The sequence below is a fragment of the Aspergillus mulundensis genome (assembly GCF_003369625.1).
Source record: "Aspergillus mulundensis strain DSM 5745 chromosome Unknown scaffold_5, whole genome shotgun sequence".
Taxonomy (NCBI): Eukaryota; Fungi; Ascomycota; class Eurotiomycetes; order Eurotiales; family Aspergillaceae; genus Aspergillus; species Aspergillus mulundensis.
Genome location: NW_020797893.1, coordinates 2,114,581 through 2,139,317, shown reverse-complemented (window position 1 = coordinate 2,139,317; position 24,737 = coordinate 2,114,581). Strand labels below are relative to the sequence as shown.

General features: G+C 37.9%; 7 protein-coding genes across 7 annotated transcripts; 2 read left to right on the top strand and 5 right to left on the bottom strand.

Moving 5' to 3' along the window:
• Positions 1 to 56: 56 nt before the first annotated feature.
• On the bottom strand, positions 57 to 1,293 carry DSM5745_05979 (uncharacterized protein; the record flags this gene model as incomplete). Its single annotated transcript, XM_026747995.1, has 2 exons — positions 57 to 1,115; positions 1,186 to 1,293. 2 exons carry the CDS (start codon positions 1,291 to 1,293, stop codon positions 57 to 59), a joined length of 1,167 nt encoding a protein of 388 aa, XP_026603827.1.
• An 812-nt stretch (positions 1,294 to 2,105) lies between these two features.
• DSM5745_05978 (uncharacterized protein) lies at positions 2,106 to 2,705 on the bottom strand (the record flags this gene model as incomplete). The annotated part of the gene is made up of 1 exon (XM_026747994.1): positions 2,106 to 2,705. One exon carries the CDS (start codon positions 2,703 to 2,705, stop codon positions 2,106 to 2,108), a length of 600 nt encoding a protein of 199 aa, XP_026603826.1.
• A 1,018-nt stretch (positions 2,706 to 3,723) lies between these two features.
• On the bottom strand, positions 3,724 to 4,470 carry DSM5745_05977 (uncharacterized protein; the record flags this gene model as incomplete). Its single annotated transcript, XM_026747993.1, has 1 exon — positions 3,724 to 4,470. One exon carries the CDS (start codon positions 4,468 to 4,470, stop codon positions 3,724 to 3,726), a length of 747 nt encoding a protein of 248 aa, XP_026603825.1.
• A 3,259-nt stretch (positions 4,471 to 7,729) lies between these two features.
• On the bottom strand, positions 7,730 to 8,965 carry DSM5745_05976 (uncharacterized protein; the record flags this gene model as incomplete). The annotated part of the gene is made up of 1 exon (XM_026747992.1): positions 7,730 to 8,965. One exon carries the CDS (start codon positions 8,963 to 8,965, stop codon positions 7,730 to 7,732), a length of 1,236 nt encoding a protein of 411 aa, XP_026603824.1.
• Positions 8,966 to 9,382: 417 nt separating this feature from the next.
• Positions 9,383 to 10,342, top strand: DSM5745_05975 (uncharacterized protein; the record flags this gene model as incomplete). The annotated part of the gene is made up of 1 exon (XM_026747991.1): positions 9,383 to 10,342. One exon carries the CDS (start codon positions 9,383 to 9,385, stop codon positions 10,340 to 10,342), a length of 960 nt encoding a protein of 319 aa, XP_026603823.1.
• A 1,514-nt stretch (positions 10,343 to 11,856) lies between these two features.
• On the top strand, positions 11,857 to 12,243 carry DSM5745_05974 (uncharacterized protein; the record flags this gene model as incomplete). The annotated part of the gene is made up of 1 exon (XM_026747990.1): positions 11,857 to 12,243. The coding sequence occupies one exon, from the start codon at positions 11,857 to 11,859 to the stop codon at positions 12,241 to 12,243; it is 387 nt and encodes a 128-aa protein (XP_026603822.1).
• A 978-nt stretch (positions 12,244 to 13,221) lies between these two features.
• On the bottom strand, positions 13,222 to 14,100 carry DSM5745_05973 (CVNH domain-containing protein; the record flags this gene model as incomplete). Its single annotated transcript, XM_026747989.1, has 4 exons — positions 13,222 to 13,613; positions 13,678 to 13,784; positions 13,839 to 13,849; positions 13,906 to 14,100. The coding sequence occupies 4 exons, from the start codon at positions 14,098 to 14,100 to the stop codon at positions 13,222 to 13,224; spliced, it is 705 nt and encodes a 234-aa protein (XP_026603821.1).
• Between the last annotated feature and the right edge of the window lie 10,637 nt (positions 14,101 to 24,737).

Below are 24,737 nucleotides of genomic sequence, written 5' to 3'. Positions count from 1 at the left end.
CCTAGGGATGGCTTATTACAACAGGGGTTGATAATCCGTCTTATCCTTCAGGAGGTCTAAGGAAGTCGCTGAACAAACTTCACCTCCACACTTCCATATCCACTGACCTGCTTCCCATCAAATTGTCCTTCGACAGTCACAAATCCGACATAGGTTGTGCCGCCGCTGCCAGGATCCACAAGTTCCTGGTCACCAAGCACGCTGCTGATTGTCAGCAATCCACGGCCTTCAATGCCCAAGTCCCAGCGCTGCGGATAAGAAAGTCCCGTAAGAGGAGATGTCCAGATTGCGCTGGGATCAGAGCTGGGCTCGAATCTGTCGACGGGAATGATTGCAAGGGCGCTCTCGTTGCGATCGCGTTGTCGAACATGGATGCTGCGCGAGAAGAAGGGCGGATTGACGCTATCCAGCAGGTACGACACCAGGGCCAAGTTGAGCTCCTTGTCATCGTGATCACCGTCGCGTTCGGCCTTGTCATCGACGAACAAGTTGAACCAGGTTATGTTGCCCTCTTGAAGACCCATATGGCCCCAGAGGTGGTCGTACCAGGTAAGCGATGCAGACGGGTCAATGATCGCGACGGCAGCGTCTCCGGTAGTCTCATTGGTAGGGGCTGAAGCATTCTCAACAGGGAAAGGAAGGGTGATGTTGCCGGATGTTTGAGCGGCTGGCAGTGCCCATCCATACATGGGCTTGTCGACATACATCCACGCACCAGAACCGCCGTAGTAGAGTGCACGCGAGGTCGGGTGGATTGTCAGATTGACCGAAGCGTTCTCTGCGTCGCCTTGGACAGTCATGCCCAGTCCATTCGTCGAGAGATCTGAGATTTTGTATCGAGGTCCGGCGAAACTGAGACCGATAATGTCGGAGTTGGCAAAGGAGGTGGTTATGCTCGAATGCGAGACGCGGTTCAGAGTCGCAAGGTCGAGGAGAGAGAAGCCATAGCCCGCAAGCTGGTCCTGCGTGGAGACAACCACTCCTGTGGCGAGAAAGTATTGCGATCCGGTGGTGGTAGTCAGGAACGAGGAGGTCCAGTAGCCGGCGACGGGGCTCTCGGGGGTGGGGAGCAGCGTTTGGGGTGCGGGAATGTCGAACAAGACCGGCAGTCGAGGCTTGCCATCTATCAGTTCATGCACAGGACGTGAACCCGTCAATTGTGGGCGATGAGATGCGGCGACTTACGTCTGTTATGACCTGGTCATCGTCTGGTGCGAAGAGATACCCCGAGCACTGAGAGAAGTAGTTGAGGGCGGGAATAGCCCAGAGGGCTACGTTGAGTTTCGAAAACATATTGGATGCACACTAAGATGCAATTAAACCAAGGAGGGTGAAGTTGGAAAACTGGGAAATGTGGAAGATTGCCTAGAGGTAGCCAGCGTGTGGCATAACGGGTGCGCCTTCCTCAACAGCCCAAAGTCAGCGACAGGAAACCACGGGACATTTAGTCATTTCAAGCCGACTGCGGACAAATCGGTCCTTCCTTGTAGACTGGTATGCGAAGTTATACAGATATGCTGTTGAGATGCTGGATTCCCTTGGTGAGTGGGCACCACCAACTACCATAGTCAGAGCACATTGGCGCTCGACAATAATTTGGTGAAAGGACATAAAGCCATCTAACCCACGGTGTGTTAATAATGCAAAGCTTGAACAAATACATAACTAATAACCTTACCTGATGTCAAGGGATTCCAATGGCGAAGGAATGATTTGAGAGGATGAGTGAGCAATTATATATTTTTGACCAAAGGGTAGAATGTCAAGGCCCGTTGACCTGAGCGTTTTGTTGACAAACCAACCCTGACCTACAATAATCATAAAAAGGCATGTCAGTTGATCCTAGGAAGTGAATGGTACTACTACCCTGTTCAGATCCATGCTAGAGAGTCAAGTAAGGACCCTCCTCTTTTGTTTACTCCGCTGTATGTAACTCAGTATACCTACACTCGAAGCCTTTACGTAAAATCTACTCAAAATAAAACCCAATCAAAAACGCCTTGTATTAACGCCAAACTCCTAACAAAAGAAAATCACAAAAGAAAAGTGTTACCAAAGGTAAAAGACAAGCTTACGCCCGACGGTCCGGTGCAGGTGCCGGAAGCTCACTGGAGAAGCGGCACCGGATGCGGCCGCACCCCCTCACCCCCGGCCCTCTCAACAGCACAAACAACAACGTTGTCCAAAACCGCAACAACGCGCCCCTTCCCGTACTGCAGGAACGAGGAGCCATTGCCCCAGACGCCCTCCGCCAGATCGCCAAGGTTCACCTGCGCACCCTCAAACCCAGCCCTCTCCGCACGATAAACGAGCTCATCGAACGTGAGCGGCGAAAACCCACTGCCACTGGCACAGTCGCACTCGGCGTCCTGCGGCTCGGGCGGGGTGCGCCCTGCCTTGCGCGCCGCAACGAGCTCATCGAGGTCGATTTCCTTGATGGCGACGGGGACGACGAGGACGACGCGCGGGAGGATAGGGCTCACGTATCGCACGGTGCCGTGTTCGGGGAAGACGATGCCGCCCTGGGAGGTCTCGGCGAGGCCCTGGGTGCAGGATCCGATGGCTGGGAGGGGGCCGGAGGCGTCCTGGAAGATCCAGGTTGCGCGGCCGGACGAGGCGGAGCGGGACATGGCTGGGGGAGTTGTGAGTTGGGTGGTTGGGGTGGAGACGGAGGTGGAGGTGCAGTTGGACTTGTGGGAAGACATGGTGGATAATTTGATGATGTTTGAATTGGTTGTGGATGGATGGGAGAGATTGGTGAGGTATTGAGGACGTATTTATGTCTTTAGATGGGATCGATGATTTGTTGGATATTGTGAGTGCTCGTTGTTGGTTGTTTGTCAAGGAGACGAGTGTCTTTGGCATGCGATCTAAGAAAGAAATAGTGTCTTTCATCTTTGGAAAGCAGAACAAGGTATTGATGATTTTTTTGTGAGGAGGCCTGACAGGAGTTGTAGGATTGAAGGAGGGGATTATGAGCGCTCATTGTTGTTCATTTCTTAAAGCAACAAGTGTTTTTGACGTGCAGCGTGAGCAAGAAATGTCGTCTTTTATCTTCACAATAGAGGACGATTGGATTGTTGATTCTTTCATTCGCAGACCTGGAAGACATTATCCTGGCCCTTCGATCGAACATTGAGACTTTAGCAAATAGGCACTTCCTTATAGACTGCATGGCATCTGTTCATTCTTGATTTGGGCGGCTTTGTGGACGTCCATTCCTTGTTCGAACGAGGCTATGTCCAGAAGTCCGCCAGTATCTCATTTTCCATGCGAGATGCATCCTCTCGGCATACTCTACGATGAAAATCCACGTACTGGGCTGCTCTACGGTTTATTCAACAGGAGGTCCGGAGTGACTTACGTTATAGTGATAAGGTGAATCTCTAGAAACATATTGAACATTGTTGTATTGGGATGAAGGAACTCTAAATGGATCTAAGCCAAGCCCAAGAATACACCAAGACATGCGAGTATAGATCCAACCTCAGACGTGAGTCTCAACATCGCACAAAAGACAAAGACAAAGGGAATGGGCGAAGGGGTATCTGGCGAACTAACGATTCTAGACAAGACATAAGCCATGATTCAAATGGTCGCTATTCGTAAACGCATAATTCGCCAATACTCCGTAGGTCATGCAGGTAAACAAATATCGCGCGCCTAGCCTTCACTCAACATTAGAAACACCCAGCATAGAAGAAAAGAAAAGAAAAGACCAACCTAACGAAACCTCAAGTCAGGCCTCAAAGTCGGATTCGGATCCGCGCCAACAAACCCACTGGACGGCAACGCATCAGGCTCCAGCATGGTGTTCAACTGGGCCAAAACCACGTCGCGAAAAACCTGCGTCACAATCCCAAACCCAAACTTCAGGCTCCCATCTGGCGCAAGCCAAAGCCCATGACCATGCCCATCAACCCGCACACTCGCACGCGTCTCCTCGGTTGGAACCGCACGCTCGAGCTCGGTAAGATCGGCAAAACGAAGCTGGTAGAACATGCGCGCGGCCAGACCAGAAGGGTGTCCATCGGGTCTCACGAAGATCGCGAACGGGAACTCGAGGATGGCTGCGATGGAGCCCTGCGCGGGGCGGATGAAGCCGTCGGGGCCGACGTGGATGCCGTGGCCGTGCTCGAAGAGGCCGGGGAAGGGGGAGAGGGTGCGCACTTGGTGGTAGATGCGGCGGCGGTGGGCGGCTTCGGCGGCTTGCAGGGCTTGCGCGGAGGAGGAGTAGTATTGGGTGGAGGCGCCGTTGATGTTCACGACATTGGTGCTTTGGTAGGCAATGTGGAAATTGTTGGTTATGTGGACGTTACCACCTGCAGGAGGGGCGATGTTGAGGGTCAGTGAGTTGCCGTCGCCGACGACGACGTCGCGCAGGTTGAAGGGCCAGATGGCATCCGCAAAGTGACTGGGCGTCTCGGGGCTTTCCTGGGTATAGACGGCGAGGGGCATGTAAACGGCCATCGCGAGGGAAGAAACGAAAATTTGAAGGGTCCGAAGAGTTCTGAGGAGGAAGGAACGATCGAGTCTGGAGCTGCCTTCGGAGTTTGGACTCAGTTGCGGGAGTTGATAGTTGGAAGAAGAAGGTACCTAAGATCGCTCTGCGAAGGTGTCTGGGTCGATCTCAGAACTGGGCGGCAGAAGTCCTTTGAATAAGGCAAAGCCTTCATTCACTTGAGGATTTTCCTGGTGTTGTGTTTGTCACCCTCACAGGTAAGGCCAAATGTAGGTGGATAATTTCGGCTCTGTGTGTTGTGAGGGCGGCAAAGGTCTTTTGCCACTGCAGAAAAGATTCTTGAGGATATGGGAAGAAGACAATTGGTTGTTTTGGTAGAGCTACATGGAGTTTGATATCTGCACTTTTCTGACCATGCCACTCCCGGTGACATGCAGACCCGGGTTAACACAAACATCAACAAATGGGCTAGCCAGCTTTAGAAGATACTGCAAATCAACACATCTCTCAACAGCAAGAACATCAAGTACCGTCCCGAGGTCATCTGGATCTTCATCTGGCCACTGTCTCCCGGCGACAGCTGCACCTGGAACTCTCGCCAGCACACCTCACAAGCTCATCTTCTGTGCGCCGCCAACCGTCTCGCTCTTTGCGATTGCCACCTTTTCTTGATAATCTGTGTCTGTCTAGCTTTCGCTTTCCCCAGTAGCGATCCAAGTCTCGTTGTCTTTGTTGAGGGGCGTTGACGGCGAAAAAAATCGACTTCCACTACAACCCCAAGCTGGAAGGCACATTACCACCGGTATGGATAGATAGGGCAAAGTCTAGCTGACAGGCTTACATCAGAGTTCTTCCCATTGACCATCTGCTACTAACCTCGATCGCTCGACGCAGAAAGACAATATAGGCAATCGGCATTCATGCGAAATCTCATCATCGGATCCGCCAACCACACTGCCGATCATCCTTCCTTCTCCTACCTTATCCCGGCCCTCTCCTCTTTAGAAAAAAAAGCATCAGCTCTGCAATCAATTACGAGACTTCGAGCGGCGTCGTCCTCCCACTCCGTGCCCCTCTTCCGGAATCCCGTCTCGATCTGGAGCGATCGGTCCTGGTCCGTCTGGCAGTTTTAGATCGGTCTGCTTGGGACTCTCTCGCGCTGTCGGTTGGTTTGTACCTCTTCGTGGGCGCTTTGGCTGCTGTTGCTGTTTCTTTGGGTTTGCTTGACGTTGCACGACTGGATTCTCCTGTGCTCGAGTGTCCTCCGCTCGAAAGCCCTCTGCTCAAATGTGCTCTTTTGGAACTTCTTCTCCTTGAACGTCTTCTGCTCAATCTCCCACTGCTTGACGTTGCCCCGCTCGGCCCTTTACCGCTCGACATCCCACCGTTAGACATTTCTTTGCCTAAGGTTGGCGTTACTGTGCTCAATGTTCTGGTGCTCTGTGGTCCCCTACTCATCATTCTCTTTCTATACCTCCTTGTCCGAGTACCGGCTGATCGTATCTTCTCTTTCACAGACTTCGCAAGGCCCTTTCTACCAAAGCAAGCAAGGCAGTTAGAAGCGCAATCACTCAGCTTGCAGGGCAGGAATACAGCACTTACAACATCTCGAAAATACCCATTTTGCCACAAGTTTCGACCGGTATGGGATCTCCTCAGCACACCATTCACGATAGAAACACGCCAAAGCTTCGACCGAAAGAAGGGCTTTTCGCTGTCGCTATGTCAAGGGGACTTGGTTCTTGAATATGGTTTTGGTGTTAGAAGCTTCTCTTGCGTGCGCTGGTAGGGCGGGAAAGAACGTTGAAAATTCCGTGCCGTACTGGTAGAATAAATGGCTGGATGGATGGCTGGATAGTAGAAAGGGAGCTTTACTGATAATATCTAGCATTGAGGGACATTCCATCCTCTTCCAGCCTGCTCCACCCTTGTTTGACGTCTTCTTGTATCCTTTCATCGCGGCGCTGGTTAGGTTCGTGTTTGCAAGCTGTCAAGCGGAATAAATCAGTAGTTCTTCTTCACCTTATTATCCGCAGGTATTCTTCCTCTACCCAGCTACCCAACATGTCACTGTTAAGCCCCAGCTAAACAAATTACATGTTTCATTTAACGCCGCATTAAGTTCTCCTGTCTTGCTCTACGCCTGCGTAATACTTGAGTCACAGAGTGATTTCTCCTTTCATCCCAGCAGCCGTTGGCTATCCATGCACCTCCCATCGCAGCACGAACTATGCTACCACGGCAGATATCGCGCAAGTAGAATCATTATTCTGGGAGTTAGTTGAATCCTGAGCGTGTTTGTTCTGAGTCCTGACGGCGCATTATCCAGTCGGGTGCAGCGCACGCAGCCCTAAAAGCTGCGATTTCGGCCAATCGGATCGCAGCTTCGGAAGGGTCCGAGTGGAAGCTCCATGCAGCGACCACTCCATCGCTCCGAGTAACACAGACGCAGACAATTCTATAGAAACAGTTAGACAAGAGCTCTACCAGTGCCTTTTAAGTGTATATTCTTTTTTATTCATGGGTCCTAAATCATAAAGTTATTATCTGTCGCTGCTGAGGTCTCATGAGCTGAGGTAGCGGTACTTCAAACTCCCGCAACCACTCCCAACAATTCCTTGGATGCTGGGAAACAATGTGAGTTGGATAAAGGTTCGACCCTTTAAGAGATGTTTGTGAATATATGAATACTTGAGATACAGGGCTCCCGAGCGCCGGTTTGCAACCACACCTTTGTCAGTCAAGGTTGGTCTTGAAAATAAACTAGATTGCGGTGGACTAAGGAGTAAGAACCTGCTTAGAAAGCTTTAGTAGTCCTGCCTATTTGCAGACGAAGAAAAGCTCCTTTTCAAAAGCATGGTAGGACGAGATCCTGGACGCGGCTTACTCAGTAATGGTACCCTAGGACTCGAAAACCATTACAAAGCTAGGGGGTGCGATTTTTGTGCTGTACTATGGAAGGTGATAGAAGGAAGACCATGGATTGTAGTTGAGAACATTGCTAACGTAAAGAAGTGGTCGATCATGTAGGTAATGAGATAAGAGCTGAGATTGCCTGAAGAATTCATGCAAACTCCTTTAGGACAGTGCCCAATGCCACATGCAGATACAAAGGGGTTTGACAGCAAGATACCAATCATCCTGTACATTCAGAGTCAAATGCTTGAGGTGACCCTGCACCAAGGTAAAGTGCGGAAGACAAAGAAAAACAAAGGAAAGAAGACAGCGAAAGTCGCAAGACAAGCATGCAACAATATTTGATGAACCCTAACAATCCATCAAAGCCCAAAGCAACGGATTACCAGGGCGCCCAGAACGAAGCCGAGCCGGAACAACCGGATCATAATCCTTGATCTTCTCAACCGGGCCAACGAAGATCATCTGGCTGAGCTCTTCGAGATGGAACTCGATGTGCCAGGCCATTCCCACACAAGGAGGTGCCAATTTCAAGTCCTCAACGCCCAGATCACAGAACGGACAGGTATTCTTCGCCAGAAAGGCTGCTGGGGATCTCTGCTCGCCCTCCGCGTCCCGGTGAGGGTCCTCCTGCTTGCTTCCGTGTCGGCTCACGATGTGGTTCAACCACCCCTGGCGGCTGGACCAACGGCGCAGCGGCGTGTCGCAGTCGGCGAATATGCACACGTACGGCTGGATGTCAGTGTACAGGTGCTCGTTCCAGGCGAACCTGTCGCGGACGGTCACGGTCGTCAGGCAGTAGGGGCAGTCGAACGTGATGGGGCCGTTCGGGGGGAGGTCCTTGGCTCGGGTGGGACGTGGAAGGCAGCCGGCGGGTGTTGGGCGGGTTGCGGGGCGGACGCCGTCCCGAGCGCGCTCGTGGCGGAGGGTCAGGGTGATGCGGCGCTCGGAGATATTGGCTGCGACGCGCTGGACGAGTTCGAGTGTGGCGTGCGGTAGCTTCGTTATCAGACGGTGTTTGTCCAGGGCGGCGAGGTACTTGGTGAGTGCCTCGTCGCGGGGGGACTTTGTGATGCCTTCGGTGAAGGTGAAGAGTTCCTCGAGCAGGGTGATGAGGGTGGAGATGTGCCCGCGGACGAGGAGGCAGTAGTCTTCGGCCAGGACTGTACCTGGTCGTGATGGGGCGGGGATGCCATGGGCTCCGGTGTTTGCTAGGCTGATTGGGGTGGAAATACCCACGATGGAGATGGTGCTGTTAACGAAGTAGTCCATCAATTTCATAGTTCTGAAAATTGGCTGCGTCTTATGGGACGGCGAGGACATGCGGAGGAGGTTGTTCAGGAGGCCCTGGAGGCGTTCGTCTGAGGGGATGCTGCGAACCCAGGCTTCGAAGCGGGAGTGTTCGACCTTCCACAGGGAGACGACTGACTCCTCGAAGTAAGCGGGGAGCTTTGAGACGAGGGCATTGAACTTGGTTTGGCAGGTCTCTGCTTGCTCGCGAAGAAGCTCGGCGGTGATGTTGTTTGGGGATTCCTCAGCCAAATGGGCCAGTGCCGTCTGGCCGATCCACAGGGACTCCTGGGCCATGATTACGGATAGCTTGGTAGATGGGACGAATGCAATGGAGAGAGACGTGGTTGTTTGAATGAATGAAGAGAGGGTTCAGAGAAGTGTTAGTGGTGGGAATGGTAGAAATAGGCAGAGGTCCCAAAGGGGTTAGCGTGCTGTGCAGCCCTGGAGTCCTGGAGTTGTTGACGGCATTCACAATTCACTGGACTCTGGACTCCTGCTAGTATCAAGATTCACTGCCTTCTATCATTCACTCTCTTCTCCTCTTCTTCTCTTCTTCGTACTCAGTATATAGCCATGTCTCCCCCTCGTGAGGCGAAACTTGAATTGCTCACAACCTCCCATCCATTCCCCTGACCAGTTCACCAACCAACAAACCATAATTATCCCATCACTACCACCAACTATTCATTATCCAGCAGCTCAACCAGCAGTATGGAGTCCACAAACGATCCCCGCCTCGCCAAGAACCACAAACAGACAGGAATCTTCGTGGACGAGCTCGAAGGGCTTTTCGCCGACATCCACCAGGTAAAGGAAACCATCTTCGACGCGGAAGAAGGTCCGAATGGCGTCCCTAGCGAAGTCAAAGCGGCCTGGAGAGCCGGGTTTCAAGACATCGAGGACATCAACATCGCCGCTGCACGAGCACGAAACGACTCGCTCAGGCCACTCTATAAGCGGGTCGTGGTCCAGGCACTGAGAAGTATGGCTGCTGCAGTTGAGGAGGCCGTGGCCAAGGACAAGCAGCTCTCAAGCGTCATGCAGAAAGTTTGCAACGACCTCGAGCGTATTCAATCCGATGTTATCACTCGAGACGCCGAGCTTACGCGCCTCAGGGAAGAGAAGCGAAAGATCGAGGCTGCTTTGACAACTGAACGCCTGACCAATCCAGCTGAGACGCATTGCTTTGATACCAAAGTATGTCGGCACAATGTGGGATCGATCGCAGAGGGCGTCTTCATCGACAAGGGAAGAGTCTTCATGTGCGGTGGTGAGGTTGGTCAAATCCGAGAGACGGTGCACATCCCCCGCTTCTACATCGTCGAGCCGTCGAGTAGATCTAGACCCGCGGTCTGGCTGGACTTCAAGAGAGCGCAGCGAAACTTCGATCCTCATTCGCCCACTAACAAGCCCGGAGATATGGTCTGGGGATTTTCTGAGATGATAAACGACCAGGCCTTTTATGGATATGGTCTGCTTGGACGAGTCGAGGAGAACATGAATATCCATTGGATCGTGCAGATCAGCGAAGCCAAAAAGAAGAGTTTGGGTTATGACATCAAGGATGAGGAGGCGGATGATTCCCTAACAAACGAACACATCGAGGACCCGGAAGAGGAAGTCAGTGCCTCAATTAGTTCGGAGCCAGACTGGGACTCTGACTGGGAATGAGGATCTCCTTGCTTTTGCTGCTGAAATCGGTCCATTTGTATTTCATTTGGCGGTAACATGTCTGTCGCGAGGAGCTTTCCCATAGCAGGACGATTCATGTCATATCGGGATATCAAGTCGAGATGAGAGAGGTGCTGGTGTCTGGTGAGCTGTGACAAAGTCAGATTGCTCCTGATGTACTTAACGCAGTACAATCAAAGTTCATTATCTCTTCCATTGCCCCATCAACTGTAGTGTTTGCGTAGATTATAAACCCTACTGGTCGAATACCGAGTGCCATTGAGCTGCTTCCAAAAAGCTCGCTTATAGAGGCAGGAGGCAAGATACGCGCGCGTAGCCCAGTAGTCTCAATACTCAAGAGTTGCTGTCATAGGGGCAGTCGCGTGAATTCGAGGTCTGGGGAAGGCGCGAATGGACATCGATTGATTTTCGTGGGCGGCTGTCTTGAGGCTTAATCCACAATGCATCCAACTCCACGCAAGATGTAAATAGGCTCACTGGACATCATTACTCAATGCTTACAAAGCTTTTGAGACCATGGTTCAGCCTTCTCTTCTTTACCTACCGAGGTCGGCTCTCTAGGTCCCGCGCACTTGACCGGAACCACCTCGGCTGCACAATCCTCGACGGGCAGCTACAAGCTTCATGGATCCATAATGCTCTCGGTACGGAGTCACTATCATGGGACTACGGAATCAAGAGATTTGCTCCTGCGCCAAGCTGTCACCCTAAAAGAATCGCTTTCTCCATCCTACCCCCGACCACAGGACCAGTAAGTCATCGAATACCATAATCAGTCTTCTCACTACATTCACGTTCTTCTCTATCCCGAAATATTGATAACTACTCTGATCTCTTAGACTTTCCGATGACTAGATAGTTTCGCCCACCTTAGACTACCTCGAACCCCGGATCCGCCACGCACACTTGAGGTTGCAATCCCACCAGCAAACGAAGTCAAGATCTCAAGGAGAGCGATTCAGAGGAAAGCAGCCAAAGCCAGTAAGCTAACAGCTCAGAATCAGGGTCGGGATGAACGATTGAACCTCGACTGGTGTTTGGCTTTAGGAACGTGGCGTTTCGACATTTATAGAACCATGGATGGAAGCCTTGTCACAAAGGGAGCCAAGTTCGAACGGAAAGGGCAGCCCTCTGCAGTCGACATTTCTTTCATCATGATTCAGGGTCGACCAATTGAATGGAGCACCTTACTCGAGCTAAAGGAACCAAGACATCGTCAAAGAGCGCCGCGCTTCGCCCTGGGCGAGGGAAGTGGCTGCATGTGCTCTCCCAAGGTCTCCAGGAACACCACGATTATTTTTGGAGACGCCGGCATGTGTTATCAGAGGATAAAGAATCCAAAATGAACATATCTTCCTTCATAACCCCCGAACACATCTCAAGCCCTCTTCCCACCCCTCTCTCGCAGCTAACCATTCTCAAGCCTGCTCCCTTTGCCTCCCGCGCGCAAAACACCAACCTACCACCCCTAACAATCCAAACCCTCCATCAAAATGGCCTACTACGACATCCTCGCCGCGCAAAAAGCCAAAGCCCCGCCCATCGGCACCGAGGACGCCTCCGGCGTGACCCCAACGGACGACGGCTCCCTGATCGTAACGATCGGCGAAGTGCAGGGCTACATCTCGTTCCCGCGCATCGTCTTCGTCTCGCCCGATTCGCGCAACCCCATCCAGACGTTCCGCACAATCACGCTCAAGGACTTCAAGACCTACGCTGAGAACATCGACGCGTACCACTTTGCGCCTCGGGGGGGACAGCAGGAGGTCTTTGGATTTCATGTTATGCAGGAGAGACCGGGGGATGAGTCGAGGTTGCTTTATGGGCAGGGGACTGTTACGGGTGTTGTGGAGGGGGTGAAGATTGCGCTTGTTGAGTAGGGTTGTAGGATGGGGTATTGGGATGATGAAGGAGGGGGCTTGGAGTTTTTGGAGCTCGAGTTTTATCTTTGGTTTTGCCATTGGGCTTTGAGGCAGGTAGAGGTGTTCGGTGGTAATTGTGAGCCTTGGCTTTGGTCTGAGGGGCGTCGAGGACCGTCTTTGTTGGATTCCTTTGATAATTTATTATGTCTGCTATATGGAGAGACGAACATCCATCCATTGGATGTTCCAGGGATGAGTGAATCGCGCATTCTCCCTCGTTTGCAGAAAAACGGCCTTTCGGACAATCGATCTGATTTCGCGAGTCAATACCTAATTAATAGAAATCATGTGTCGTTATCGCTGACGATGGGAATAATGAAGACGTCCGACCAGGCGTAAGGTCTCAACGAGGGCCTAATCGATTGGAAGCCGGCGTACGACGACAGCAATGAATCTAACAGAGAACCTGATCTGCCTGTCCATTGCTAGTCGAACGACAAAGCTATCTTTTGCTATCCCTTAGCAAAGCCTCCCGAAGGCTTTGGAGTGAACTTGAATCTGAATTTGCAACATTAAGCAAATTTTATTTGAACACTCATTCTGGCGTACCATGGAGCGGCATCTTTTCTTTGTCTCTGGACCATGGCGGGAAGAAGTGTTATGGAAGTCGGTAACAAGACTATGTCGACTACCAGTAGGCTCGTAATGGATTGAGCTGGAGGGTGGGTGATCTTCAGTATCACAATCAACAGACTAAATACATTTGTCTCAAAGTAGGGATATTTGATGTATAAACCACGTTGCAATCCAAACCGTAGAACGAAGAATGAGGTTTTTATTGCCGTAAATGGACATTTAGACACAGTGCTGGTGCTTGACCTGACAAGTACTCCGATTATTAATATCTCGCTTGCAAGACATACCACAGGTCACTCAAACCATGCACGTACTTCGCAAAATAGACGCGACTGAAGCCCCATCAGCCATCGACATCGTCTACCAATCCGCATTCCACAACGGCGTAATCGACCAAGCCACAGCCTCCGTCTCAAACCCAACACACGTTCCATCGTTACTCTCAGTAAAGATCCCCACAACCTCACTCGTGCACTCCAGGTCCGAGTAAAGTTTAACCTCATACCCCTGGTTACTGGCCGTTTCACCAGAGAGATACGAGACCGAGACGCCGAGGTTGATGTACGAGCAGTCGGTCGGGCTGTTCAGGGAGACAGTGGCGGCCTTTGAGTCGCAGGTTGAGTCGAGGGTGGAGAGGGCGAGGGTGGCTGAGAAGTCGGTTGGAACGGGGGTGGAGGAGTTGGACGGGATAGTCGTGATTGCGCCGGTTTGGTTGGAGAGGAGGTGGCCGGAGTAGTTTGCGATGTGTTCCTCTGTGGGTTGTTAGTTGAGCTGGTGGAAATGATACCATACCGTATGGGTAGAGGTAAAGCGTACCGAGATCAATGGACGCGTCTTGTCCGCGGCCAGAGGAGTTCTGGCAGGTGCAGGAGAAGGTTGAGCCCGAGAGGGTGCAGTCCGAGCATGATTGGTAGTATTTGCCGCTGTAAACATATGTTAGGGCGTTGGTGATTTTCTGTCGTCAAGAGTGTACTTACTCCTCGGTCCACTACGAAGATGTTAGTTAATAAATTGTCATGGAATATCCGTGATAAACTGACTCACCTCAAGATTGCCATTCGAGTTAGCCAGCTTGTAGGGCAGGAAGACACTGCTCGTGATATCGTCGCCGGCGTCGTCAGGGCAGGTACCGATCAGCCAGTTGCTGGTGACGGAAACATCAGTGCACTCGGAGGTGAAGCCCGCGGCGACGGCAGCCGCAGCACCTGTAAGAGCGAGAGCAATTGAAGAGCGAACCATTTTGGTGAGCTTTGTTGATGGTGAGCTGAGGTGTCTGTTGGTAGGAGGTCAATTGCTCCTTTTATAGCACAGGACAGACTGAGTCGATACCACATTCAAGATTGCAACTGTCCGAACTCCGAAAAGCTAATGCAAGAGCTGAAAAGATAATGACTCGGAATGCAGGAACCAACAATGAACTGTATTGATGATTCGTTGACGCAAAACGGCCCCCTACGCTATCCGGGTCCGCGACGGAGCTGCCCCATACCGGAATTCTTCAGCCAGGCCAGGCGCAGGCTCCGAGCTTGCTTATAGGTTCAAGCCATATGAAGCAAGCATTTCACCTACAAGTCTGGATTCCTGCACGTATTCCGATCCCTTGCATCGTGGAGCTTTATTTGTATCCATGCCGGTTCCGGGGGGTCCCAACCAACAGCAATTTAACGGGGATCGAACGGGTTATTGTTAGCCTAATATTAGTAAAAAATTAAACATATTTTATAATTAAATTAAAGTAATATTAAAATAGCTATATAATATTTAATATTAACTAATATTAAAACGCAAGGTAATATTAGTTAATTATAATATTTAGTATAGCTAAATAATATTAATAAAAAATAATATTAAGCTAGTAAGTAATATTAGCTAGGCATAGTGTTAACTTAGCTAGGTAGTATTATTTAAATAAATTATTAAACTATATAATTAATATTATTTAAATAGGATGCTAAATAAAAATAGTTAATATTAACTAAATAAAATATTATAGGCGGTATATAATATTAGCTAAAGTAAATATTAAAAGTAGCAGGCAGTATTCCAAGCCTATAATTAATATTAAAATAATTAGGCAATATTAGCTTAATAAAATATTAAATTTTTATTTAACTATTAAAAGTGGCCTTTAAGCATTAGCCAGCCATTAGATTTTAGCTTACCTGTTAAATTTTTACTTAGCTATTAAAGGTGGCCTTTAAGCGTTAGCCAGCTATTAAATTCTGGCTTACCTGTTAAATTTTAGCTTACCTATTAAATTTTTACTTAGTTATTAAAAGTGGCCTTTGAGTGTTAGCCGGCCGTTAGATTTTAGCTTACTTATTAAATTTTAGCTTACCTATTAAATTTTTACTTAACTATTAAAAGTGGCCTCCAAGCGTTAGCCAGCTATTAAATTTTAGCTTACTTATTAAATTTTAATTTAGCTATTAAAAGTGGCCTCCAAGTATTAGCCAGCTATTAAAAAAAATATTTTTAGTATTAGCTTTATAAATGCCCGGGCTGGCACTATTACCCTATATATTAATAATTATTACTTATTTAGGTGTATTAATAATGGCACAGGCTTTATAAAGCTACTAATATTATAATTATAATATTTATATACTATATTTATTTAACTAATTACAGGCCTTTTATATAAAAATAGTGCCTAATTTTTATCCGCGCTAAAAATAGTAATATAAAATATAATAAACTTACTTAAATTAATTTATAAAAACTTATAAGTAGCGGTAGCTTTGCTAGTTAATTAATATAAAAGCTTTATTTTAAGTTATTTTTTATTTTAAGTATTTAAGTAACTAGGTACCTAGGTAGTAAATTAACCTAATAAAATAAAAAATAGTTTAACCTTGCAGGTAAAAGCTAAAGGTAGCAGGGATTTATATATAAGTATATTTACTATAAATAAGGTTTACTATAAAAAAAAAATGCAACTTTTAATAATAAATAATACTTTAATTTAATTTATAATTAAGTTATTAACTAAAAGCTTTTATATTTATAAATAATATATAAATTATAATAATAATAAGGTAATAAGGGCGCCCCGCCCGTGGGCGTAAATATAGACTTACCTATTTAACTAATATATTATAAATAGCTTTAGAGGTTATATAGGCTACGTGTATATTTATAACCTATTAATATTAGTAGCTTAGGTTATAAAAGTTACTAAAATTAATTATTTAAACTCCAGGTGGTATTTTTAAATAGGCCCCTAATATAAATAGCTAGTATAAACACAGGCAGGGAACTTAAGTTATACTTTAGGATTTTTATTAAAAATACTAATAATATTACCTGCTTTAAGGGATTATTAGCTTTAATTTTAATATTTTTTATATATTTATATTATTAGCCCTAGTATATTATTAATCCCCGGAATATTACTAGGGTTATTAGCTATTAAATTAAAGTTTTAAATAATACTAGGATTTAAGCCTAGCTATAATAAATTAATAAATATTTTATATAGCCTAGGTATTTAGTATATAATTAATAATAATTCTAGCTATAGCATGTATAAATCTAGTAATTTATTAAATAATATTAGTATTAATTTTAACCATAAAAAAAAAGTAGTGTTTCTTGGCAGCTAAGGTGCTAATTTAAGGTTAATACTATTTTTAATTATTAAGGCTTTTATTAACCACTTTTATATATAGCTTATATATTAGTTAAATATTAGCTAAATATTAACTAAACATATAATAGTAATTTATTATAAACATATAATAATTATATTTTAAAATTATATTAATAAAAAACTATTAACAGGGAACTAGTATAACTTTATAATTTTTAGTTAAAGTTTATAATTTTTAGCTAAATACTAATTCCTGTGGCAAAAGTCTAGTTATTTAAAGTAAATTAAAGGGGTGTAAATATACCTAAATAATAAAAAAAAAGATATAATTTAGAATTTATTAAAGTTAAGCCTATAAAAGTTAAAAATTAAATTATAAAAGTATAGTTTTTAGCTAGATATTTCCTAAAATTAGGTATTTATAAATAACGCGTGTTATAAATAAGTTATTATGTTAAAAAGCTAAAAAATAATAAATATACTAATTAGCTTAATATTTTTTAAAAAAAWTTTATGTTTATAAAAAATTAAGCAAATGTAACTATAGCAAAATTCTAAACTTAATAATAAATAAAGTTTAAAGTAATAGATTATTTTATAAATCTATATTTAGTTAGTAAATGTCCCTAATTTTAATTTATAAAAAATAAATAAACTATTTTAATAACATCTTATAACTATAAAATATAATAGTAATATTTATATAGTATAGAACTATATAGTCTAGCCTTATTAATATATAGCTATTATTTAATAGTATAAAAAAGCATAAATAGCTTAGTAAAGGGGCTAGTTATAGCAGGGTAAGGTAGTATTATAAAATAATTAGTTAAAGAGCTAGCAAGTTAATTATTATTAAAATATATAAATAGCAAGTACTATTAGTAGTTACTAGTAAATAAAAAAAAAGGTTAAGCTTACCATGCTTTTATATGCTATTATTTTTATTATAACTTTTTATAAACCTAGTATTTAAGGAGCAAGCTTGTTAAGGCTTTTTAAACTTTGCTAATCTTGTTTATTTTTACTACTATGTTTATGCCGCCTATTACTAAAAATAGGTACCTAAATATAGTTTTATTATACTTTAATATATTTATAGTTTTAATAAAAAGCCAGAAAGCTAAATAAGTATTTAGCTAAGTTATATTACTTTTAGCTTTAAAAAAAAGGTATATATACTAATTTATTAGGCTAAAATTAAATAGCAAAGTTTTTATATAAGGGCATATTAAAAAAAAAACCTAGTAAAAAATACTTTTTAAATACCATAATAATTAATATAATTTATAAAAAAGAATATTAAAAAAACTAAAAAAAATACTAAATTTTTTAATATATAATATACCTGTATAAGTTTTTAGCTTTTAATATAATAGCTAAAAAGTAAAAAAAAGAAAAAAAAGCTAAAAAAAAACTTTTTTTATATATTAAAAATTAAATATATTAAGCTATTAAAAAATATTAATATTATTATAGTGTTTAAAAAATAAAAAAAAATAAGTTAGTATTATAGGATAAAAAAAAAGATAAACCATGCCTGCTTTAATAAAATTTTTAAAAAATAAACTAGGATACGTGAGAATAATAAAAAAACTTGCTTAATATAATTATTTAAAAAAACTATTTTTAAAAATGCTATTATTTATATAACAGCTACTATATAAACTATAACACCTTTAAAAATATTTTAAAAGATAAAGGGGGTACCCTTATAAACCTTAAAAAATAATATTTTTTAAAAAGTTTTAAAAATTTAAAAATTACTAAGTTAAGCCGGGTTAGATAGTAGTTATATATTTATAATTTAATTTATACCTTATTTTTTAAAAGCCCTAAACTAGCCTAGATAAAGGTTAGATAGTTTACTAAAGTATAACTAAAGGTAACCTATTATAATTTATAATAAGTTATTATTTTACCTCCTACTTAAGCTATTTATAAAAAAAAATCTATATTTAAAAAATAAAAACCTTAAAATAGTAATAGCTAATAACCTACTTAAAAAAAATCTATATTTTATATATAATAAAAAACTAGGTTAATAAGGCTGTTAATATTTAGTTTAAAACCTAAAGGTATTTTTAATATTAGTATTATAAAGTGCCTTTTAGCCTTAATATTTAAAAGCCTAATAATTTATTTATTTATAATATTCTTTATAAAAATTAAAAGGTATAAAATAGTATTATTACTTATTTTATTATTAACTATTAAGCTTATAAAAAAAAAGACCTGTTATTAACTATTTATTAATTAATAAAAAAAAATTCTTTTAATATATACAAAGCTATTGCAAGACTAAATAAAATTATTTTTATAAAAAATAACATATTTTTTTAACCCTTTTAAAGCTAGTTAGCTTATTAAATAATTTAAAAATAATAGCATAAGTTAGAACCTAAGCTTGCTAATTAAGTAGTAATATATAAAAAAAATAAAGGTAAATAAATTAAGGTTAAGTAGGTAAAAGCCAGGATTTAAATAAAAAAAAAGTTAAAAAGTTATAAATATACCTAGTATTAAAGCTAATTTTAGTATACTATTAAATTAGCTTTTATTTAAGCTTAGTTATATATAGCTATAAATAATTTATTAAATAGGTATCTTGTATACCAGCCTGGAACTAATAAGTAATTTTTAATTATTATACCTTTAATATAACTTTATAAATTACCTTAATATTTTTTTATTTTAGCAGGACCCGCAGCGAAACAGCTTTATAATATATAATATTAATTATTTTTTTTTTTATTAATTTTAGTTTTAAACTTTAATTAACTTATAATAAAAAGCTTTTAAAAAAATATAGGGCAGTGCTTTGCCATAATTTATAGCTTATTTAAAAAAATATTATATTTAAAAAGGTTTTTATTAATTACTATTTTTAAATTAATTTAAAAAAACTAATTAATAAGTAGAGATCTTATAACCTTATAATAATTTTAAAATTATATAAAATATTTAAAAAGGCTAAAAAAAATAAAATTAATATTTAACCTTGTTTGCAAGTTATATACTTATTAAAAAGTAAAAAATTTTAGCTAGTGTTATAGTAGCTTAGCTAGTTTATAATTTAGGTAAATATAAAATTATTATTTAGGTATTAAAAAATATTAAATAATTAAAATAAAAATAAAGTAAGACTAGGGTGGTATTTTTAAAAAAAAATAGTAATTATAAATAACTTATATATATTTACTTTTTTTAACAAAGGTTAAGTTATTATTAGGAATTACTATTTTTTAAGCCTAAGCAGGAAAATAAAGCCTTATATATATATTTAATTATACTTAAAAATTCTTAATACTATTACCTTTTTTTATTTTAATAAACTTAAATAAAAATATAAATATTATGCTAGCTACTAGTAAGCACTCTTAAAATAATATTAAGTATTATAAGCTATTTTTATAATATTATACTAGTCTAGTATTATTAATAATAATAATAATAGCTTTAATAAGGTTTTACAGGCTACTTTTTATTTATATAATAATTTTTTATAATTACTTTTAATTATTTTTATTAATTACACGCTAAACTATAATTATATTATTTTTTACTATAGTAGCATAAATATTTATAATAATATTTTTAAGTTATTTAAAAGGGTAGTTAATATTTAAAGCCTTACTTAAACCCTTAAAAAAGGGAGTCTTAATCTAATCTTTTATTAAATAATACTAAAATAAAATAGGTATTATAATTAACAGGCGCGCATGCTTTTAAATATTATAACTTTTAAAATAAGTAATTAAAAACTATAAACATGCCTAGCTAGGTATAAAAAAAAAGGTTTAAAGCACTATAAAAAATTTTAATAACTTAATTAAAAATAAAATATATTTAATAAAAAGCTTGTAGGCAAGCTTTAATATTTTTTTTAATTTAAAATAAATAGGATTAATTAAAAAATAATTAATAAGATTTATAGTAAAAGTAATTATAAATAAAGGTATTAAGTTTAAAAAAAGTTTATATTTTTTATATATTTTTTTTTACCTAAATAAGTAGTAACTAACTTCTCTCCTATTACTTTTAAAGTTAATAGTAATAGCGTTTTATATTAACTATATTATAGTTAAGTTTAGCGTGTTTATATTTAAATACCAGGCACTATTAATATTCTTAGGTTATTATAAAAGCCTTAATACTAGTATTTTTATTTTATTAAAAAAAGTTTTTAAAAAATAAAAAACTAACTATTATTAGTATAACTATTTTCCTATAAATTTATACCTTAATACCTTAATTTAGTGCTCCAAGGCTATATTAAAAAGCTTTTATAATATTAATATAATTACTATTATAGGAACCAAGGGTTATAAAATAAATATTTTTTAATAACACGTGCTTATTACTAGGTAGACCAGCAGGAATTAAATAAATACCTATTATATTATTATAAATAACTTAATATAGGCCAAACCTATTAATAAAAAAAAAAATAGCACTAATATATATTTTTAATTATAAATTATATTAATAAGGTACTAATACCTATATACTTTTAATTTTAATTTCCTGCTAATTAAAAATAAAAGGCGCAGTAGCCGCAGGAAATCTTTATTCTTGCTAAAAATATAATAAATAACATATTTTATATTATTAAATTTACTATTAAAAAAGCTATAGTTAAGGTAAATATTAGGCTCCTAACCTAGTACCTAAACTTTAAATAAATATATATTATAATCCTCGTGCAAAATTAGTTTAATAACCTTAAAAGTAAACTTTTTATAAAAATTAAGTAGTAAGGGTTTTGCTTAATTATAGGTAAAAAGCTACTATATAATAATTTTAATTATTCCTAGTAAATAAGCCTATAAAGTAAAGTTATATTTAATAAAGTAAACTTATGCCATATATTTAATAAAATAAGATTAATTTTTACATTAGTAGTAAATAATATTAAAAAAAAAAATAAAAAATAAGTTATTATAATAAGCAAACTTGCCTAATATAATATAAATAAATAATACCTATTTTAAAAAATGCTATATTTTACTTAGTTAATTAATAAAATAAGCCAGTCCCTAGTAAAAATTCTTTATATATATTAAGTTATTAATAAAAAATATTAATAATATAATAAAATTAAGAAAGTACATGTATACTATATGTATGCGGGCTAATTTTTGTTTAATAGCTAATAATATTAATATTTATATATTTACTATAGGAATATAAACACACCACACTAGAATAATATAAATTTATAATTTAGTATTTTACTTTAGTATAGCTAATAATTTAAAAAGCAGCTTAATAAATTATAGGCTTATTAAAACATGTAAAACCTTTAAAAGTGCTTTATATTATATATATAAAATATTAAATTACATGTAAAATAATACTAAAAAAAAATAAAATAAGTTTATGCGCGTAGTGATTTTAGGTTATATTATAATTTTAAACTTATTTTTTTTTATTAGTATAAAAAAGCGCGAAGGGGGAAGTATTAAGAAGGGTTTAGGTTAGGTATTAAAAGTTTTAATAAGGTTTTTTATAATTTTATTAGGGGCAGGAAAAAAGGGTAAAAAAGCTTTAAAAAGCTTTAGCTTAAACTCCGCATGGCTAAAAAAAAATTATATATTTTTATACTTTAGTTTAGCTTATATAGGCTTATTATTATAACTATTAAAAAAAAAGCTTAAAATAGCTTTATTAATTTTATATTTAAGGTTAATTATATTTTAAAATAATTAAAAAATTAATATTACCTATATTCTTAAATATTAGGTGCCACATACTACTATATATAAATATTATACTTTAATAAAAGGTTAGGACTTATTTATATTAGCTAGTGCTTAAGCTATATATTTTAGGTTATTTATAACTATAGCTTTTTTTATTAAAAGGGTTATTTTATATGCCTTACTATTTATATTTATATAGTTAAGGAAATATTATATATTTAACCTAAAAATTTTAAAAAGCTAAAAATTTGGCCTTTTAAAGCGTGACATAATATAGGCTTATAATAAAAAATAGCAGGAATTAAAAAAGTAATTATATTTTATTAGCATAAGGGCTTAATATTATATTTAAGCTTGGGGTAAATAATAAAAAAAAAAGGTATAAAATACTTTAAATATTATAATATATAAAAAATTAAACATATAGTTTTTATATAAAAAATACTTATAAATATAACTAGGTAGCAATTAGCCTGGTGTTTTTTTATTAATAATAAAAATAATATTAAAAACAGGGTTAGATAAATTAAAAATAGGTTTAAATAAGTATTAAACTAAGTAAATAAATAAGGGTTATATTAGCTAAAAATTTTAAGAGGCCTTAAAACTATTTTTAAAATTACTAAAGCCCGTGTTATAATATTTATAATAATAAATAAAATAAATAATAGTTTAATTAAGCAAGGACCTTTTATTAGCTAAAGCTTAAATTATTTTAAACTAGGTTTAAACTTACCTATAATTCTTATTTTATTTTTTAAAAGTTTAATAATTTATAACCCTTATTAACACCACTCTCCCCGCTAGCAGGTAATTTTTTTTTTTTTTATAAACTAAAAAACTTTTATTAATTTTTTTACTTTCTTTTTAAAATAGTGCTTGGTTAATTATAAAAAAGCAAAGTAGCTAAAAAAAAAAGTATTTTTAGTATTAAACCTAGTGCAGGTATTTAAAAGTTTACTTTTAATTTAATATATATTTATACCTTTTAGCTTTAGCCCTAGCCTTAATTACTATATTTTATTTAAACTTTTACTAATATTAGCTATTAATAAAAAAAAAAAAAAAAAAAATTATTAGGCTTTTTTAGCTATATATAAACCTTTAGTTAATAAGCCTAAAACTAGATTATTATTAATTATATAATTAAATAACTTTATAACTCCTACCTTTTTAAGCCTAGTAAAAACTTAAACTTTCCCTAAGTAACTTATTATTATTTTTAAGTAACTTAATATTACTTTTAAGTAGCTTGCTATTACTTTTAAGTAATTTAATATTATTTTTAAGTAGCTTAATATTACTTTTAAGCAGCCTATTATTACCCTTAAGTAGCTTAATACTATTTTTAAGTAGCCTAATACCCCCTTAAAAAGTATAAAAAATAAAAATAATTATGCTAATAAAGTTACTAAGTTTAAAAATAAGATAAGCCCTTATTTTTTAAAACTTAATAAATAACTCCGCTAAAAATATTTATTAATATTTTAAAAAAATAGTCTTGGAGCCCTTATTAAAATTAAGTTTAAATATTTTAATAATAATAAGGTTTTAGGTAATTTTTAATTATTATATAATAAGTATTTAAATTATTTCTGCTTATAAAAGCATAAGACACTTAAAAAGTTTAAGGTATATATTCTTATATATATTTTAATTAGCTATTAATTTATTATTTTTTTTATAGGCTTTAGTTAAAATAAAAAAGGCAAAGGTAGCTATAAAGTAAAAGTATATGCTTAATTTTACCTTTATTAATATTAATATTTAAAGGTACTTCTTACTTACCTTTAATAATAAAAAGTTTTATTTTATCTTTTTTTAGGCTAAGCTAGTTATAATATTTAAAAATTATAATAATTTAGGCAAGTAATATTTTAAAAGTATAATTATTTATTTCTATTTTTTTATTATATATTATTTAATTATTTTAAGCTATTTTTAGTAACTATACCGCCTATATTTATAAATAAAATACTTTTTACTTTTAATAAAAGCGTGACCAAGCCGCAGTGTATTAAAAAAAAATTAATAATATATAAAACTTAACTTATTAGCACAAGCAGTTTAATATAATTAATAAAAATTATTTTAGTAAAAAAAGGGCTTATTTTTTTAGTAAATAGTTTTTTAAATATAAAAAAAAGCTTTTTTTAAATAAATTATTTTTTTTTAATACTTGTTCCCTGGTTACTCCTTAAAAATTTAAAACCTAAGTTTAGTAAGTTAGTTTTTTTATTTTTTAACTTTTATATTTTGCTTTTTACTTTTTACTTTTTAAATAATCTTTAAGGGTTATAATAATAGTATTATATTAATAATTTTAATAGTTTAGCTTTTATATAATTTTAGTATTTACTTTATTTATTTTTTACTTTACTAAAAGTATTAGCACTAACGGCCTTGCTAATCTTTTATTTTATATAATAATATATTTAGCAGCCACTTTTACCTTTAATTATATATAAGTATAAATATTAAATATTTAGTTTAATTATAAAGCTACTATAAACTAATCTTAAATTTATATAAAGTTATTTTTAAGTCTATTATAAGTTTTTATAATTATATTAAAATTA